Raw genomic sequence first — 16,946 nt, forward strand, 5'->3', positions numbered from 1 at the left:
GCCCCTACTGGACACCAGGCAGGCAGAGACTCCTGAGCGACATTAACCTCTCTCCTTCAAGCACACATTACACTTGGAGAACAGAAAAGGTAATGTGGGGAGAACAATGTGTGGTCCTCTACCTAGACTGGCTCCTTTGCACAGTTCAACCAAGAAGTCTACCTTGAGTATCTTTAAAAGTGCAAAAGCAATTATATGTGAAACAAAGGACTCACCCTCGCTTCCCACTTTTGGATGGTGGGCCACTTCTCCTTTCATTCCTAGGACCTGAGAAATTCCTCCCGGATTTGGGTGGACCTCCGTTGCCACGCCGATTCTGGCGGTCCACACCAGGTCTTTGACTAGAAAAACTTCTCTTTGCTATTTCTCTTTTTGGGGCTGAAACATTCTCTCCAGCCTTCACAATAGCATGTGCATTCAAATCAGCATTTTTTTTTTCATCCCTCTCCCGCCTCTCATTGAAATCACTGCTTTCTGAAGCTGTTTCCCATTCTTCATTTGCTTGATCTGAAGAGTTCTGGTTAGACAAATCTGGAGTCTTATTCCCAGAAACATCCCCAGCAGTACTAACTGGTTCTTGAACCACGTTACTCACTGTGCCATTTGTGGGCACTGCCACCTCATTGGTTTTTGAGACCGCCTCCCTCTCTCTGAGCCGTCTAAATCGAGGCGGCTTATCTTGCCTGGGTGGTCGGGTAGGACGCTGCCTTCGAGGCCTCTCTCTAGTTGGGTCAAATTTTCGCTCAAATTTTGGAGGTCGCTTATCAGCTGGTATAGGAATAAACTGCTCATGTCTTCTTGGTGGCTCTCCATCATCTGGTTTAGGAGCTTCTGCCTGCCTTGGGTTCCACTGATTTTCCCGATAGGCAGGTCTTCGTAAGGTGGAAGGGCGCGAAGGACGTCCTCCAGGGTCCCTCCCACCACGTCTGAATGTGCCCCCTCTGCCTCGCCTGGTGGGCTCTCCTTTAGGCAGGAAACCTGGTTTAGATTTATCTTCATCCCTTATGTACGGTTTGTCTAGAGGTCTATTATCTACTCGGACATGATTTTCAGGCTTGAAAGAAGATTGAGGCTTTATAGGTTTTTTGTTTTCAGACCGCTCATCTCTTTTGGGAAGTTTTCCTTTGCTTGAACTATCCTTGTCACTTGCACTTTCATGAATTTCACTGTCTGTGTCAGTCTCAGAACCTCGCTGTCGTCTTCTTTTGGGAACAACTTCAAAATCGGAGCTCTCACTACGAGTTTCACTTTCCTCTCGCTGTCTGAGAGGTCCTGAGGGCACATGCTCTGTCCGAGGCTTAGTGTCCCTGTACTGAGGATACTCTCGAGTGTGCCCTCTGCCACCACGGCCCCGCCCTCCGTAAGATCCTCTATAACTTCGGCCTCTGGAGTAATATTCTCCTCGGCCTCGACCTCTGTATCCTTGATCTGGAAACCAATCTCTATCTCTTGCTTCTTTCCAATAGGTCCTAGGAGGTTGAGTTGATTCTTTTTTAACTACTGGCCTTAAATCTGATCGAGGCCTCTCTGTAACAAGGTCTTTGCTGACGACTTTCTCAGGCTGTTTTTCTTCTTTGACTGTTGGTGCTGTTACAGTCTGATTTACAGTTTTAGTTGCAGGCTCTACCTCAGCACTACTTACAGGTTCCAAAGGCTTCTCAGTGTCTGGAGGTGGCTTTTGCACCAAAGTTGGAGTTTCTGTTGAAGGAAATTTCTCTGGTTCTGGTTGAGGTGGTGGTGGAACGGCCTGTGGCTGAATAGGTGCTGAAGGTAGTGGGGGTGGAGGAAGAGGATCTTTCTTTTCCGTTTTTTCCGGTTTTACAACTTTCTCAGTGACCTTTTCTCCTTTTTCTCCTTCTTTCTCCTTCCTCTGCTCTCGTTCCTCTTTCATATCTCTAAGAATAGGTTTTTTAATGGGACCTGACCTTCTCACAGGCCTGTCATTACCTTCTTCTCTCCTGCTGGAGCTTGGCCTTGGGCCCCAACGAGTTTCTGATTTAGATTTATACAGTTTTTCTGGTTTTGGTCCTTCAGAAGATCGTAGAAAGCCATCCTTTTTTGGTTTTTCCTCTGACCGTTCCACTGGTTCTTTTGAATCAATGCCCCTGCTGGTTCCTTTAGGAATGCTTGCACATGTCTCGTTTCTTTGCTCCTCTGATTTTTGAGTATGGTTAGATCCATGGGAAACACTTCTTTTCCGGGCAGGCTGATTTTCCCCCAATGAAATCCGCTCTTCTTGAGGAGTGGATATAGTCTTTTGATCAGGTACATCAAAGCAAGCAGACTGACTGACTGTGTCAGAGTGGGGAGGTCTAACGTCTTCCACAGACCTGCTTAAAACCTTCTGTACTTCGGCCTCACCTGATTCTCTAACAAAGTCTGCCTTTGGATGGGCCTCTAACTGATTATGTTCTACAGGATAAGCAGTGGTGATCGGTTCCTGATCCAGCGCGGCTTCAGACCTAGCATAAAGAGAATTAAAAAGTATAACCATCAAGACAAAATCTTTCACACATAAGTGCATAGCAAAATAAACCCTCTAATTTTAAAGCAAACAATGGATCCTAATTATAAACACCATCTCATGTTTCTATAAAGTTTAGTGCAATGTTATTTAAAATAGCCAAGAGGAGAAACGCCTTAAATGTCCCTGATGGATGAATGAGTTAAGAAAATACAGTATCTGCCAAAAACCGACTGAAAGGTCCCGGGTTCGATTCCGGTCAAGGGCATGTAACTTGGTTGCGGGCACATCCCCAGTAGGAGGTGTGCAAGAGGCAGCTGATCGATGTTTCTCTCTCATCGATGTTTCTGACTATCTATCCCTCTTCCTTCCTCTCTGTAAAAAATCAATAAAATATATTAAAAAAAAATACAGTATCCTATCTAATAAAAAAGTCATATGCAAATTGACCGTACCTCCAATACACCAACAAGCCATGCCCACCAGCCAATCAGGAGTGAATATGCAAATAAACCCAACCAAGATGGCTGCAGCCAGAGAGAGCAGGAGGGAGGCTTGGGTTTCCTCGGCAATGGAGGCCAAGCTTTCTGCCTGCCCTGGCCAGCCCAAGCCTCCATTCCAGGCTACAAAGTTTCAATTATAGAAGATAAATAAATCCCAACAGAAATGGCTGCAGCCACAGCGCGAGCAGAAGGCTTGGCTCCGCTCCAGGCTACAAAGTTTCAATTGTAGAAAATAAATCCCAGATACCAGGGCCTCCGCTTGGGTCACCGGGAGGCGTGGCCAGCCTGCAAACCACCACAGGCCCCTCGCCCAGGCCACCCCACGCCCCAAGGGAACCCACACCCCAAGGGAACCCACACCCTGATTTGGGACACCCTTCACGGCAAACCAGCTGGCCCCCACCCATGCACCAGGCCTCTATCCTATCTAATAAAAGAGTAATGTGCAGATTGACCATCACTCCAACACACAAGATGGCTGCCCCCATGTGGACACAAGATGGCCACCACAAGATGGTCAGCAGGGGAGGGCAGTTGGGAGGGACCAGGCCTGCAAGGGAGGGCAGTTAGGGGCAATCAAGCCTGCAGGGGAGGGCAGTTAGGGGTGACCAGGCCGGCAGAGGAGGGAAGTTGGGGGTGACTGGGCCTGCAGGGAAGGGCAGTTGGGGGGGGACCCAGGCCTGCAGGGGAGAGCAGTTGGGGAGGACCAGGCCTGCAGGGGAGGGCAGTTAGGGGCAAACAGGCTGGCAGGGGAGCAGTTAGGCATCAATCAGGCTGGCAGGGGAGTGGTTAGGGGTGTGATCAGGCTGGCAGGCAGAAGTGGTTAGAGGCAATCAGGAAGGCAGGCAGGTGATCAGTTGGGAGCCAGCAGTCCTGGATTGTGAGAGAGATGTCCGAATGCCCGTTTAGGCCCGATCCCCTTGGGATCGGGCCTAAACGGGCATTCGGACATCCCTCGAGGGGTCCCAGGTTGGAGAGGGTGCAGGCTGGGCTGAGGGACACCCCCCCCCCCCCATGCACAAATTTCGTGCACTGGGCTTCTAGTCCTATATAATAAAAGGGTAGTTGCAAATTGACCCTAATGGCAGAATGACCGGTTGCTATGATGCGCACTGACTATCAGGGGCTGCCCCCTGGTGGTCAATGTGCTCCCACAGGTGGAGCTTCGCTCAGCGGCTACAAGCGCAGAGGCAGTGGTGAGAGCCTCTCCCGCCTCCTTGGCAGCACTAAGGATGTCTGACTGGTGGCGTAGGCTCGCTTCTTGCGGGAGCACGCTTAAGCCGCCAGTTGGACATCCCAAGGGCTCCTGGGCTGCCAGAGGGATGTGTGACTGCCATCATAGGCCCGATCCCCTGGGTAATGGGCCTAAGCCGGCAGGTGGACATCCATGAGTTGTCCCGGACTGCAAGAGAGCACAGGCCAGGCTGAGGGACCCCCCCCCCCACCCCGAGTGCATGAATTTTTGTGCACTGGGCCTCTAGTATATACATAATAGAATGTTATTTAGCCATTAAAAAAACAACATGAAACAAGAAAATCCTGTTATAAGCTACCACATGGATGAGGACATTGTGTTAAGTGAAAGAGTTAGTCACGTAAGGACAAATACGTAATGATCCCACTTATATGAAGTATATAATGTAATCAAACTCATTGAAGCAGAAAGCAGAATGGTAACTGCCAGGTACTGAAAGGGACAAGGAATGAAGAGTTGCTAATAAACTGGTTAGTAGGACAAGATGAGTTAAGTTCTTGAGTTCTGCTCTGCTGTACATCACTGTACAATGTTGTACTGTATACCTAAAATTTTGTTAACAGATTATGTGTTTTCCCCACAATTAAAAACATTAAAGTTCATTCCTTTAGACTGTGCTGATATGACTTTTTAAACCATTAAGACTGATAATTTCCACCTATAATCCAATACTACCTTCAGTAGGTCTATCTTTTCCAAAGAAATAGAATTATAAAAATTATAATATATAAAGGGCAGAAATTCTAACTATATGGGTATACGTTTATATAGATCACCAATTGTCTGCTACTTCAAAGTTTCTTTGAATTAGATTGTGTCTTATGTTGATCTTAGAAAACATTTATAAGATATTGATGATTAAATGTCTGCCATTTCTCATTAGTGGAAGAATTACATCAATACTTTACAAGACTATATGTCAAGGACCTTATCAATGGTAGAAACATACCAATTTTAACATGTACTGAATTTCAGCATTTAATTCAGTGTACAGAACTAATTTACAAAGAACCCTAATCAATACAGAAATGCCAGAAAATAAAAGAAAATATGCCCAAATCAAATGACACACACATAATGGGAGGCTATCAGGTTTGTGGCTCAGTCCTGAATCAGAATGACCTTCAGGGATGCTAAACAGTATTCGTTTCACTTCAATAGTCTATTTGGTTTATGAAGAGTTTTCATAATTACCTTACACCTTCAGGTTCTTCTGCTGTCTTGGGAGCAGTGGCCTGCTGAGGCTCCGTATGAGGATAGGGCTCTGACCCCCACATCATACGAGGCTCAGAGAGGGAAACTGCATGATCTCTTGCAGATCGAGTTATATGCTCAAATGACTCCGAACTGTTGGCTGAGCCTTCCATCTGGTCTCTTCTCATCAAAGGCTTAGGAGGAATCATTCCTGCACAAAAGGTCAGAAAAAGATGGTGATTGGGGTGGGGAGGGAGAGAAATGAAATAAACAAAAGCATTAAGAGACACAGAATCTAAGTTATTAATTGCTATTTGGTATTCTTGACATACTCAAGTTAAACAAATACTTTTCGCCATAAAATTAATGAACTCAACAAATGATTACTGGCAATTATGTTTTTCCTTAAGTGAGGTTTTTATAGCTGCTATTAAATAAACAAATTTAAGAACTGAGGAAACAAAGCAAGCAAAACCACAATAGCAGCCTATTTTACCTTACAGGAAAGAAAATATAATCAGATAACAAGCATTGTAACTCTATGCATGTTAAAACATAAGGGGAATCACACCAATAGTGAAAACTTCAGACAAAATATTTCCTATAGAAAACTATTAATCTAGTAATCTTAGGTGATCAGTATGTTCTAAATTATGCCTTTTAAATTTTAAAATTTCAATATCACAACAGGATTTCTTGATCATGTTTTTATCACTTATAAATTTTCCTCAATAGTTTGATAATGGGCTGTCTGGATTTATTTCAATAGATTCCATCAAAGACTGCTAATTCTTTTGTTTTTAGCTAAACTACACAGAAACAAATGTTAGGCTTATAAATGTTGGAAAAAACTAAGATGGAATATATAATATATGGGAAAATTCAAAGCTACAACAAAAGAATGAAACAATGTAGCAAATAGATATTGTTAATGAAACTAATTTTCCAGCTTAAAAACTTTAAATAACATTTACAAAACAGAAAATAGCTATAGTAATTTTGGTCTTACTAGTGCCTGGCATTTAACTACTCTGTGCTAAAAGCAAATTATCTAATTTTATGATTAAAAATTTAGCAGTCCTTTAAAGTTCTTAAAGGAATTAAGACTAAAAATGGAAGGAAAAAATGAAAAACTTTGAACCTGCATAACTACAAGAGAGCCATGCAACAATGGGGATTTGAACTCACCAGGATGAATGGGAGGAATATCCATAGCAGGTCTACCTGACATCATTCGAGGATCCATGTATGACTGCATCATGAGCCACCTTGGATCAAAGCCCATGGAAGCCAAGTGCTGAGGGTGGGGTTGCATGGGCTGGTACAGAGGTCGGTGTGGTGGAGGAGGGACAGCAGCCCCAGATGGCTGTGAAGGGACTGCCTGGGGAAGGACACCTTGTTGCTGCTGCTGCTGCCACTGCTGCTGTTTCATCTGTTCCTGAAATAGCAGAGTCCCACAGCTTGAGATTCTAGTTCCATATGAAACATTAATATGACCAATCAAATCAGAAATAACAGGACATTTGGAATAATTCTAGAAAAAGAATTAAAAGACATTTAACAACAAAAGATGGCAAACAAAAGAACAAGTTATAGAATCGTGACTTAAGCAACTAATCACTCATTAATTATACCGCAGAAACCATTCCCTAGGAAGGTAGTGTCTATAAAGGAGGCAGAGGAAAAAGGAATGACAGAAATCCAAGGTAAAACCCCTATTAACAAACTATTCTTAAAATGGGAAAGAATTTTAGGAAAACAACTGTGCTTTATGTATCGTAGGTTTTATGTCAAATTATTTCTCAGGCTATTGAACAATAAACTTTTTCAATTGTACATGATAAAATGTTTTTATTGTTACCTGCTGCCGCTGGAATCGTGGTGGTAAAGACTTCTGAAACTGTTTAAAATAACCAGATAAAACAGCAGGCCGGGGTTGAGACCCTGATTCTGGTTCTGTTTCATGCGCCACTTGTGTGGTCTCTTTTTCACTGCGATTGCTGTCTTGTCTAGTGAAAACCGGGTCATCCTCTGCCCAAAGGAAAGATAAAAGATGTTGATAATTTTTCTATAAGACTTACCACATACATGTTTGTGCTAAAGTGAAATTATTAGATATATTTAAAAAGGTAAGGAAGACAAAATCATCCCCAATACTCCAAAACACTGTTTTGCATTCTAATATTGATAGCCATCAATGAGGTAACATTAGATTAATAAAACCTTCGATTTCCTCAAAGTTGGATTCTTATTAATACTGAGATCACAGGTCCAAATGCTTCACTATACAAAAATCTGTATGATTTTCTGTGATAGTAAAACTTTTCAAATACCTCCTATCTTCCATGGTTTAATAAATATTAATGTTACTATCAATATTTACTTATAGTTCCCAAGAACTTATGTGAAAACACAAACAGCCTATAAAATACTTAAAATAAAACATAGTGGATTTTTAATCAAGGGACTATTATTTATAAAGAAAAAGAATGAATTTAAGTCTGATGACAACATAGTGATCACTGGCTATCTTAAAACATATAAATCATTATTCTATGTAAAGGGTGTCAAGTATGATTACACAAAAGGAGAACCATACAATACCAAAAAGAAAAATTTTCATCCCAAAGAAAACCACATATTTGTTCTAGAAAACAAATATGAGTATAAACTCAAAAGAAATAAAAAGCAGGGTCTCAAAGAGATTTCTGTACATTCACAGCAGCATTATTCAAAATAGGTACATAAAATGGAAACAATCCAAGTGCTCACCAGCAGATGAGTATGTAAGAAAAATGTGGAATATACATACAATGGATTACTAAGGCTTAAAAAAAGGGAAATTCTTGTAATATGCTACAATATGGATTAAGCTTTAAGTTGGTATGCCAAGTGAAATAAGCCAGTCACAAAGGCTGTGGAGAGAGGGATATAGGGAGCTATTGTTTACTGGGTACAGAGTTTCGGTTTTGCAAGATGAAGAGTTCGGGAGACGGATGGTGATGATGGTTGCACAGCATTATGAATGTAATACCACTAAACTGTGCACCTAAAAATGGTTAAGATGCTAACTTTTATGTCGCATGTATTTAACCACAAGAAAAAAATTAGGGAATATATTAAAGTATCCAATAAAAGTTAATTTCTCTCTCCCCCGAAAAACCCCCAAACACCACAAACTTTGTTTTTTAAATTACACATGAAATTATATTTGATTTCTAAATTCAGATTACACACATTAAAATATACAGATATCAGCACTTTGAGTAACATGAAACATTTTGTAAAGCGTATGTAAGAACAAATAAGGCTATTATACCTTTATTACAGTTCTCACTTTCTGGTTTTTCTACCATAGTTTCTAAAGCAGGTTCTTTGTGTTCGATTTTTTCCTCCACTTTCTCCCTTTCTTTCTTCTCCAACTCCCATTCCTTTTCCTGCTCTTTCGGCTTCTGCAGTTCTAGTTCTCTTTCCTTTTCCTGCTGCCGTTCTAGTTCTTTCTCTTTTTCTTGCTTTTTTTCCTTCTCCATTTCTCTTTGTTTTTCCTGCTCTCTCTCCAGTTCTCTCTGCTTCTCCTGTTGCCTTTCCCTTTCCCTCTCCCGTTCTTGTTCTTTTTCAAGTTCTTTCTCCCGCTCCCGTTCTTTTTCTCGCTCCCTTTCTCTAATTTCCTCTGGAGATGGCTGCTTGTCCACGATGCCCAGCTTCTCATTTAATCGTTTCAGTTTCTCGGCACAAGCTGCCTTCCTCTGTTCTTCCATCCTCCGCTCTTCCTCTTCACGCCGTTTACGAGCGCGTTCCACCGCTGCTGAGAGTTCTGACTGCTGCCTTCTTCTTTGCTTCCATATTTCATCTTCATCCGGTACTTGCTGCTTGGGGGGGAAAGGGCCTGGTCTTCCAGGTATTGCCTGTCGGTCCGGAGGAGGATGCTGAAACATTCAGAGAAATTATCCGATGAGATGAAACAAATCTATTTCTGACCAACGGGGGATATAAACAGGCATGGAGAGGAAAGAAAAAACTCGACAAAATGTCAGAAATTTTCCCGATACACAGACAACGTTAAAATGCAAACAAGTAACAACATGGTGAAAGCATTAAATCTAGATTAATTCTCCAAACTAACAGCAGAATAATTAATTCAACCATCTAATATTTACTGAGCACGTGCCTATGTATTGTCTGGACATGAGGCTCACTCAGTATTTGTTAAATGAAGCTGTCACAACATGACTTTCAGAATCTAAATTTAGAGACAAAGGAAATTTAGCATGTGTGTTTAACAGCAACTGCCGAAGATGGAAGCATAAAGAGGGAGAAAAAGTCCAGAAAATGCATGATGGCACGATGTGAGCCCTGAGAAGACGGCAGTGCTATAAGGAAGGGCGGACAGCCGAAGACGCTAAGTGGGAAAGAGCACTGCCACTCCACAGAAGGAGTCCCTAGAAATTGGCCCCAGAAGGAGTGGGAAGAGTGCCCGCTCCAAAATGAGAAATCCAGAAAGGCCCATGTAGAGTCCAAAATGGACCAAAGAAGGATTACCTGGAGACTGAGTTTTAATGACTTAATTTTCAGTTAATGTGTTCTAAAACAAGTACTATAAGGTCTAAAATCACTGCCAGTGACTATGTAGACTAGCAAAATAAAAAGGGTTGAAACATTAAGGAATTTAAAAAAACCTTTGTTTTAAAAATACTGATTTTAATAAGCTATGAGGGTGAAGAAACCTAAAAAGGCATATAACTACTCAGAATCCTAAAAAATAATGGTCTGGTGAAAACACTGGGCTGAATATGAAAAAACAAAACAAAACTCCAGGAAGACAAGACTAAATTACTAACAGTGCTGTCTTAGGCAAACCACTTACATTCCCTGGTGCTGTTTACTTTATCTTAGCTCAAAGACAAGCTGCATAAACAAAGCAATTATATAAAAGTACCTAATGTACACAATAAAATCAGAACAAGCAATTTTTTTTTAAAAAGCAACTTCACTGAAGTATAATTTACATAAAATGTGATGCACACACCTGAATACTACTGCCCGATTAAGAAATGGAGCCTTCTCACCACTCCTCTGCCCACACCCTGCCCCCAGCCAGTCTCTGATCCACGCTGGCAAGAAAGGGTAGTTTTGCCTTTCCTAGGATTCCAAGTCATATTCTCGTTTGTGCCTGGCTTCTTATGCTCAGGGTAACAGGCTGAGATCACTGTGTGCATCAAGTTTGCTCCATTCCACTGCTGGGTAGGGTAGTACTCCTTCTCAGGCACACGGTTTTATCCGTGCATGGACTTGTGGATTACTTCTAGTTTTTAAACTATGAATAAAACAGCTATCAGCATTTATGCCTATGTCTTTGTGTAAATGTATGTTTTCATTTCTCTGGGATAAACATCTAGGGATGGAATTGCTGAGTCATATGGTAAGTATATGTTTCACTTCAGAGAAACTGCCCAAAATCACTTATCATCCAAAGTGATTATAAGGTTTCACAGCCCCACCAGTAATGTATGAGGGCGCCAGCTGCTCTAATCCTCACCAACATTTGGTGTCATCAGCCTTCTTAATTTGGGATGTGTTGTGGTTTTAATTTGCATTTCCCCGGTGACTAAAGATACCGAGCATCTTTTTATGTGCTTGTTGGCCACCTGTATACCTTATTTTGTGAAGTGAATGTTCAAATCATTTTCTTGGGTCTTATTGAGTTATAATATACTTTTTAAGTGTTGATAATATTACCAGATGTCTAAAAGGGAATGAGAACACAGCCCTGAGCCCTCCAACACTCAAAGTCCAGTACAGGAGGCCCAGAAGGAATACAAATTGAAGAATGTAAAGAAAATAATATAATGCCTCAAAAACAAGTAAAAAAAAAAAAAAAAAAAGAGTTTTAAGAAGGACGGAGAGATCAACTATGTAAACTGCTGCTGAAATTAAGTAAAAATAAACTGAATTTGGCAAGATGGAAGTCATTATTGACCTTGATAATAATAGTTTCAAAGCTATAGTGGGAGATGTTAATGAGAAAGTGAAGACAAGTATAAATAGCTCACTGAAATGATTTTGCCATGAAGGAGAGCAGAGAAATAGAGTCGAAACTCAAGGGGGATTAAGGGTGGGTGGGAGTTAAAGTAGGCCTGGTTTAAAAGATGTTTTGAGAGATAATATTACTGGCAAGTTATAGAAGATGGGATCGAGAGAACAAGGAAAAGAGGTAAGGGGTAACAGGAAGGCAGTCAGAACAGGAAGGGCACTAAAATGGGAAAAGTGGGTGCTTCTTGTTTTCCTAGCGAAATGAGGAGTTTGCTCATCAGCTGAGAACCAAGAGGGAAGGGATGAAGAGGTAGACATGTAGGAGCTACAAGGTAAAGAAAGTTGGTAAAAGTTATAAATAAAACACATACGCAGAATCTTTCCTGAAAACAAAGTCAAATACATATAGACCAGTGGTCGGCAAACTCATTAGTCAACAGAGCGGCAAACCAGGGCTCGTGAGCTGTTTGCCAACCACTGATATAGACCATAAGCCAGCATGTAGTTAAAATTTACCTGCTGTGCAAGCAACTTTGGGGGTGGTGGCAGGTGAGATGGTCCACGTTCCTATGGATTGTTACAAAATAATTAGAGAAAGATATCTACTGGAAATATTTCTGACTGTATATATATATTTTTTTTCAGTGAGACCACAAGATTGCAAAAAGCAAACCATCATTATCCTTTCCTCGTTTTCAATAAAACTGCAAGGTAACTTTATGTTCTATAGAATTACTCTGTGATTTCAATAAGGTTAGAATCTCAAAAGAACTTGGCAAAAAAGTAGAATTTTAGTCTATTAAGTCTGGAATTCTAGCCCAGGTAATTTGGCTGCTTAGAAATATGCCTCTAATTTAAAATTTTTATTTATGTAAGACCAATACTTTTTCTGGATTTTCTCTCAAACAGCAAACTAAAACTGAGATTTACCTAAAGAAAAAAAAAAACACCACCACACATCTAAAACATGTTGGAACCAGATACAATATATGGATATATTCACTTGCTAATATATACATCATTGTCACAAACACAGAAAAAATTTAGGTATCAAAAAATGGTCTATAAAATATTTCTCGGGAGCAAAATATCAGACATATGTCGTAGCAATATCTTTACTGATACAGCTCCTATGGGACTACATCAAAATAAAAAGCTTCTGCACAGCAAAAGAAACCATCAACAAAAAAACAAGAAAGCCCACTGCATGGGAGAACATTATTTGCCAATGCTATTTCAGATAAAGGTTTAATCTCCACAATTTACAGAGAACTCATACAACTTAACAAAAGGAAGATAAACAATCCAATCAAAAAATGGGCAAAGGACTTAAATAGATACTTTCTGAAAGAGGACATACAGAAGGTCGAGAGAAATGAAAATATGCTCGAAGTCACTAATCATCCGAGAGATGCAAATCAAAACAACAATGAGGTACCATCTCACACCTGTCAGAATGGCTATCATCAACAAATCAATAAACAGTAAGACTGGTGAGGATGTGGCGATAAAGGAATCCTCTTAAACTGCTTGTGGGAATGTAGACTGGTGCAGCCACTGTGGAAGGCAGTATGGAGTTTCCTCAAAAATGGAACTCCCATTTGATCCAGTAATCCCACTTCTAGGACTATATCCCAAGAAACCAGAAACACCAATCAGAAAGGATATATGCACCCCTATGTTCATAGCAGCACAATTTACAATAGCTAAGATTTGGAAACAGCCTAAGTGCCGATCAGCAGATGAGTGGATTAAAAAACTATGGTACATCTACACAATGGAATACTATGCTGCTATAAAAAAGAAGGAACTTTTACCATTTGCAACAGCATGGATGGAACTGAAAAGCATTATGCTAAGCGAAATAAGTCAGTCAGAGAAAGATAAATATCACATGATCTCACTCATATGTGGGATATAATGATTAACATAAGCTAATGAACAAAAATAGATCCAGAGACAAGGGGCAGGGGAGGGAGAGGGGTTTAGAGATCAACCAAAGGACTTGTATGCATGCCTATTAGCATAACCAATGGACATGGACACTGGGACTTGCCCAGGGGGTGGGAGTGGACGGGGGGGGGGGGGAGGGGGAGAAAGGGTGTATGTCAATGGGGGTGGGGGGGGGGAGGAGACATATATAATACTTTAAACAACAAAAAAATATCCTATATAATAAAACCCTAATATGCTAAGTGTCCAGTCATCCACCCAAACAAGCAAAGCGTAATATGCTAATGATATGCTAAGGCAGCTCAACCGCTCGCTATGATGTGCACTGACTATCTGGGGGCAGACAGTCAACTGGTTGCTATGATGTGCAGTAACCACCAGGGAGCAGATGTTCCAACCAGTAGGTTAGCTTGCTGCTGGGGTTCGGCCAATCAGGACTGAGTGAGACAGGCCAGACACACCCTGGAGCCCTCCGGCAGTCCCTCCCCAGCTAGTCCACCTCCTGCATCCCTCCCTGGCCCCAACTGTGCACTGGTGGGGTCCCTCGGCCTGGTCTGTGCCCTCTCGCAATCTGGGGCCCCTCAGGGGGATGTTGGAGAGCCGGTTTTGGCTCAATCCTGCAGGCCACTGGTACACGAATTTGTGCACCGGACCCCTAGTGTGTGTTTGTGTTTGTGTGTGTGTGTGTGTGTGTGTGTGTATTTATTTCTCTCTTCTTTCACAAAGGAATTATCATTTCCCATTATGCCAGTAGGTTAAAAGTAACACAAAAGATGGATTTTAGGACACAGAATACTTGAAAAATTCCTTTTCAGAGTTTCCAAATTTATTCTCCAATGACTAACCAGTGCTTTAAGAACAAAATTTAAACCTCCTTTTATAGCATACAAAACTAACGACTGGTTCTTACATAGCTCTTAACTCTTGCTCTCACTGGTAGGAAATGCTCTCTTTCCTGTGTTTACTGGCTAATTCTTGCTTCAAGTGCCAAGTCTTTTGTAAAGGCTTTTCCACAGTATTCTCTAAGAATTCCCTATGTGCAGTCTCTCTTGCAGCAGTTTATCACAGTGTGCTGTAACTGAAGTTTGTTGACTTTCTTTTGCTTTCATAGAGACTGCTAGCTACCCACTTTTATGCCTGGAAGGGACGGGTTCCTCCATCTGTTTGCATGACTTCAACTAATATATAGAGTTAAGTGGACTCTCTGGAAGGTAGCTCTTTTTTATTCCCAGTTCTCAATGAAGCTCTTCCTACTTTGAAGTAGGATCAAGTGTATCTGTTACCCACATACTTACATCCCTTCTTTAATAATGTTCTTCAAAATAGCTGAGTTAATAGATGTTTCTAGTCCCTGTGTGTGACCTCCCTACTCAGGGTACAATTTCACAGATGACTACTGACTAGGATGTATAAAGTATTCAGTGAACCATAAAGCCCTTCAGCAATGGTAGTCTGGCAAAACAATTTATTCCTCTACTTCGATATGACAGAATTGTTGTACAAAAAAAAAAAAGGGTAAAAGTTTAGTTTCTACATAATAATTTGTTACTGTATTAACTGTTCCTGTTATATGCAATAAAATTATGATTTAGATCTAGAGCTATTCAAGAAAAAAATGTATAGTTTCCGTTTCCCAAGTCTTTGTCCAACTCTGATTAATAAGGTTAATTCATCCATAGTATCTGCAGTGACAAAGATCTCCTTGAGCCCAACAAACCTGATTAAACGGCGGTCCTTTCCCATAAGGACCTTTTGCTACTGATGGCTGGGTAGGTAGCTGAGATGATGATTTAGTGTTGCACACCTCATCTGCTTCTTTTCGAGTCTCAGTGTTTTCAGAGGCTTTGGAGCCTTGATCCTCACTGAAGAATAAAAAAACCAAGTGAAATAAAAAAGTGAGGTGGACAGATTTCACCGTAAGTAAATGCATTTTCTTTTCATAAAAAGGGTATTTCCAGATGGTTTCAAGGAAAAAAAATCTATCAAGGATTGAAAGAGATGGTTTTGTGATGCAGTGGTCCTAATTTGTTTATTCAACATATAAACAAATTGGCACCACTATATATACATATACTGTAGTGGGGACTGGGCTTGGCCAGGCTATCACCACAAGATATAAAGTACAGTGTTGTCAAAAAACAGATGTTTACAGCACTAGCTAGTTTGGCTTAGTGAATAGATTGTTGGCCTGCAGACCAAAGGGTCCTGGGTTCGATTCCAGTCAAGGGCACAGAACTTGATTGCAGGCTCCTCCCTGGCCTGGGCCCGAACCTTAGTCAGGGCTCGTGCAGGAGGCAACCAATCTATGTGTTTTTCTCACATCTATGCTTCTCTCTCTTTCCCTCTCTAAAAATCAATGGAAAAATATCCTTGGGTGAGGATTAAAAATACACACACACACACACACACCCAACCAACCAACCAACCAACCAACCTGGCAAAGGAAGAGAATCCCGTCATTTTCCATCACCCTCACCCAAAGTCCCAACTAAATGCAACTTAGTAATATTACAGATACTTAATAACTGTACTCTAATTTATTTTGACTTAATGATAAAGATAAATCAAATTACAGTATTAAAGAACAAATCACAGCATCTCACAATTGATCACGGAATAGCAGTGAAAAACTACACCAATGTATGCATGTAAGCACGCTCCTGTGTATTTTAAAAGCCTAATTGCTATGCCACATAACCCACATATTCCTGATGCTGAGGCTCCTATATTCCATAAGAAAGAAAAAAATAAAGCTCCCATTTTATAAGATGCTGCTTGTTAAGCTTAAAAAATCAAATACTTGATGTAGCTTGTCTTGATGTAGTAACCCAAGTAATTTTTCTCCAATTTTGTAAATACAGATCAGGTCAAGCAAGTAATAAGTTTTAAATGGTCCTTAATGTTGTCTCTCAAAATATCTCCAATTAGTCCTGGCTGAATCGCTCAGTTGGTCGGAATGTCGTCCTGTACAACAAAAGGTTGTGGGTTCCATCCCCAGTTGGAGTGTGTACAAGAGGCAAGCGATTGATGTTTCTCCCTCCTTCTCAAAACAATACACATATGCTCGGGTGAGGATTAAAAAAAAAGATCTCCAATTAGATGGCAGTTATCTAAACATCTTTGTTAAAATATGCACTTTCTTTAGAAACATAAAACTTTAATATATTGATTAGCTGTACTTTTTAAATTGGCTCATTAATCACACCCCCACTCAATAAAAGTCATTGGAATGGAATACAGAAATTCTAGAAAGAACAAATGCCTGCCCTAACTGGTCTGACTCAGTGGATAGAGCGTCGGCCTGCGGACTAAAGGGTCCCAGGTTCGATTACGGTCAAGGGCATGTACCTTGGTTGCGGGCACATCCCCAGTAGGGGGTGTACAGGAGGCAGCTGATCGATGTTTCTCTCTCATCGATGTTTCTAACTCTATCCCCCTCTCCCTTCCTCTCTGTAAAAAATCAATAAAATATATTAAAAAAAAAAAAAAAAAAAAGAACCAATGCCTATTAATAATGAAGCCTCTCAAATTTAAGGCTTATCATGCC

General features: G+C 41.0%; 1 protein-coding gene across 12 annotated transcripts in view; it reads right to left on the minus strand.

Annotated features, from left to right (window-relative positions):
* PRRC2C (proline rich coiled-coil 2C) overlaps positions 1 to 16,946 on the minus strand; it is an 81,846-nt gene that overhangs the window by 35,455 nt on the left and 29,445 nt on the right. For 8 of the 12 annotated variants that reach the window (XM_080647467.1, XM_080647466.1, XM_080647463.1 and 5 more), the window contains exons 10-16: positions 15,117 to 15,261; positions 11,963 to 12,013; positions 8,736 to 9,342; positions 7,278 to 7,447; positions 6,605 to 6,854; positions 5,417 to 5,627; positions 216 to 2,462 (exon numbers count right to left, since the gene is read on the minus strand). In XM_080647467.1, coding sequence (XP_080503593.1) covers positions 216 to 2,462; positions 5,417 to 5,627; positions 6,605 to 6,854; positions 7,278 to 7,447; positions 8,736 to 9,342; positions 11,963 to 12,013; positions 15,117 to 15,261 — 3,681 coding nt within the window. The remainder of the gene's footprint in view (positions 1 to 215; positions 2,463 to 5,416; positions 5,628 to 6,604; positions 6,855 to 7,277; positions 7,448 to 8,735; positions 9,343 to 11,962; positions 12,014 to 15,116; positions 15,262 to 16,946) is intronic. The other 4 variants (XM_080647469.1, XM_080647460.1, XM_080647470.1 and 1 more) reach the window with 1 other exon arrangement.

Source organism: Plecotus auritus (assembly GCF_963455305.1).
Source record: "Plecotus auritus genome assembly, chromosome: 12".
Taxonomy (NCBI): Eukaryota; Metazoa; Chordata; class Mammalia; order Chiroptera; family Vespertilionidae; genus Plecotus; species Plecotus auritus.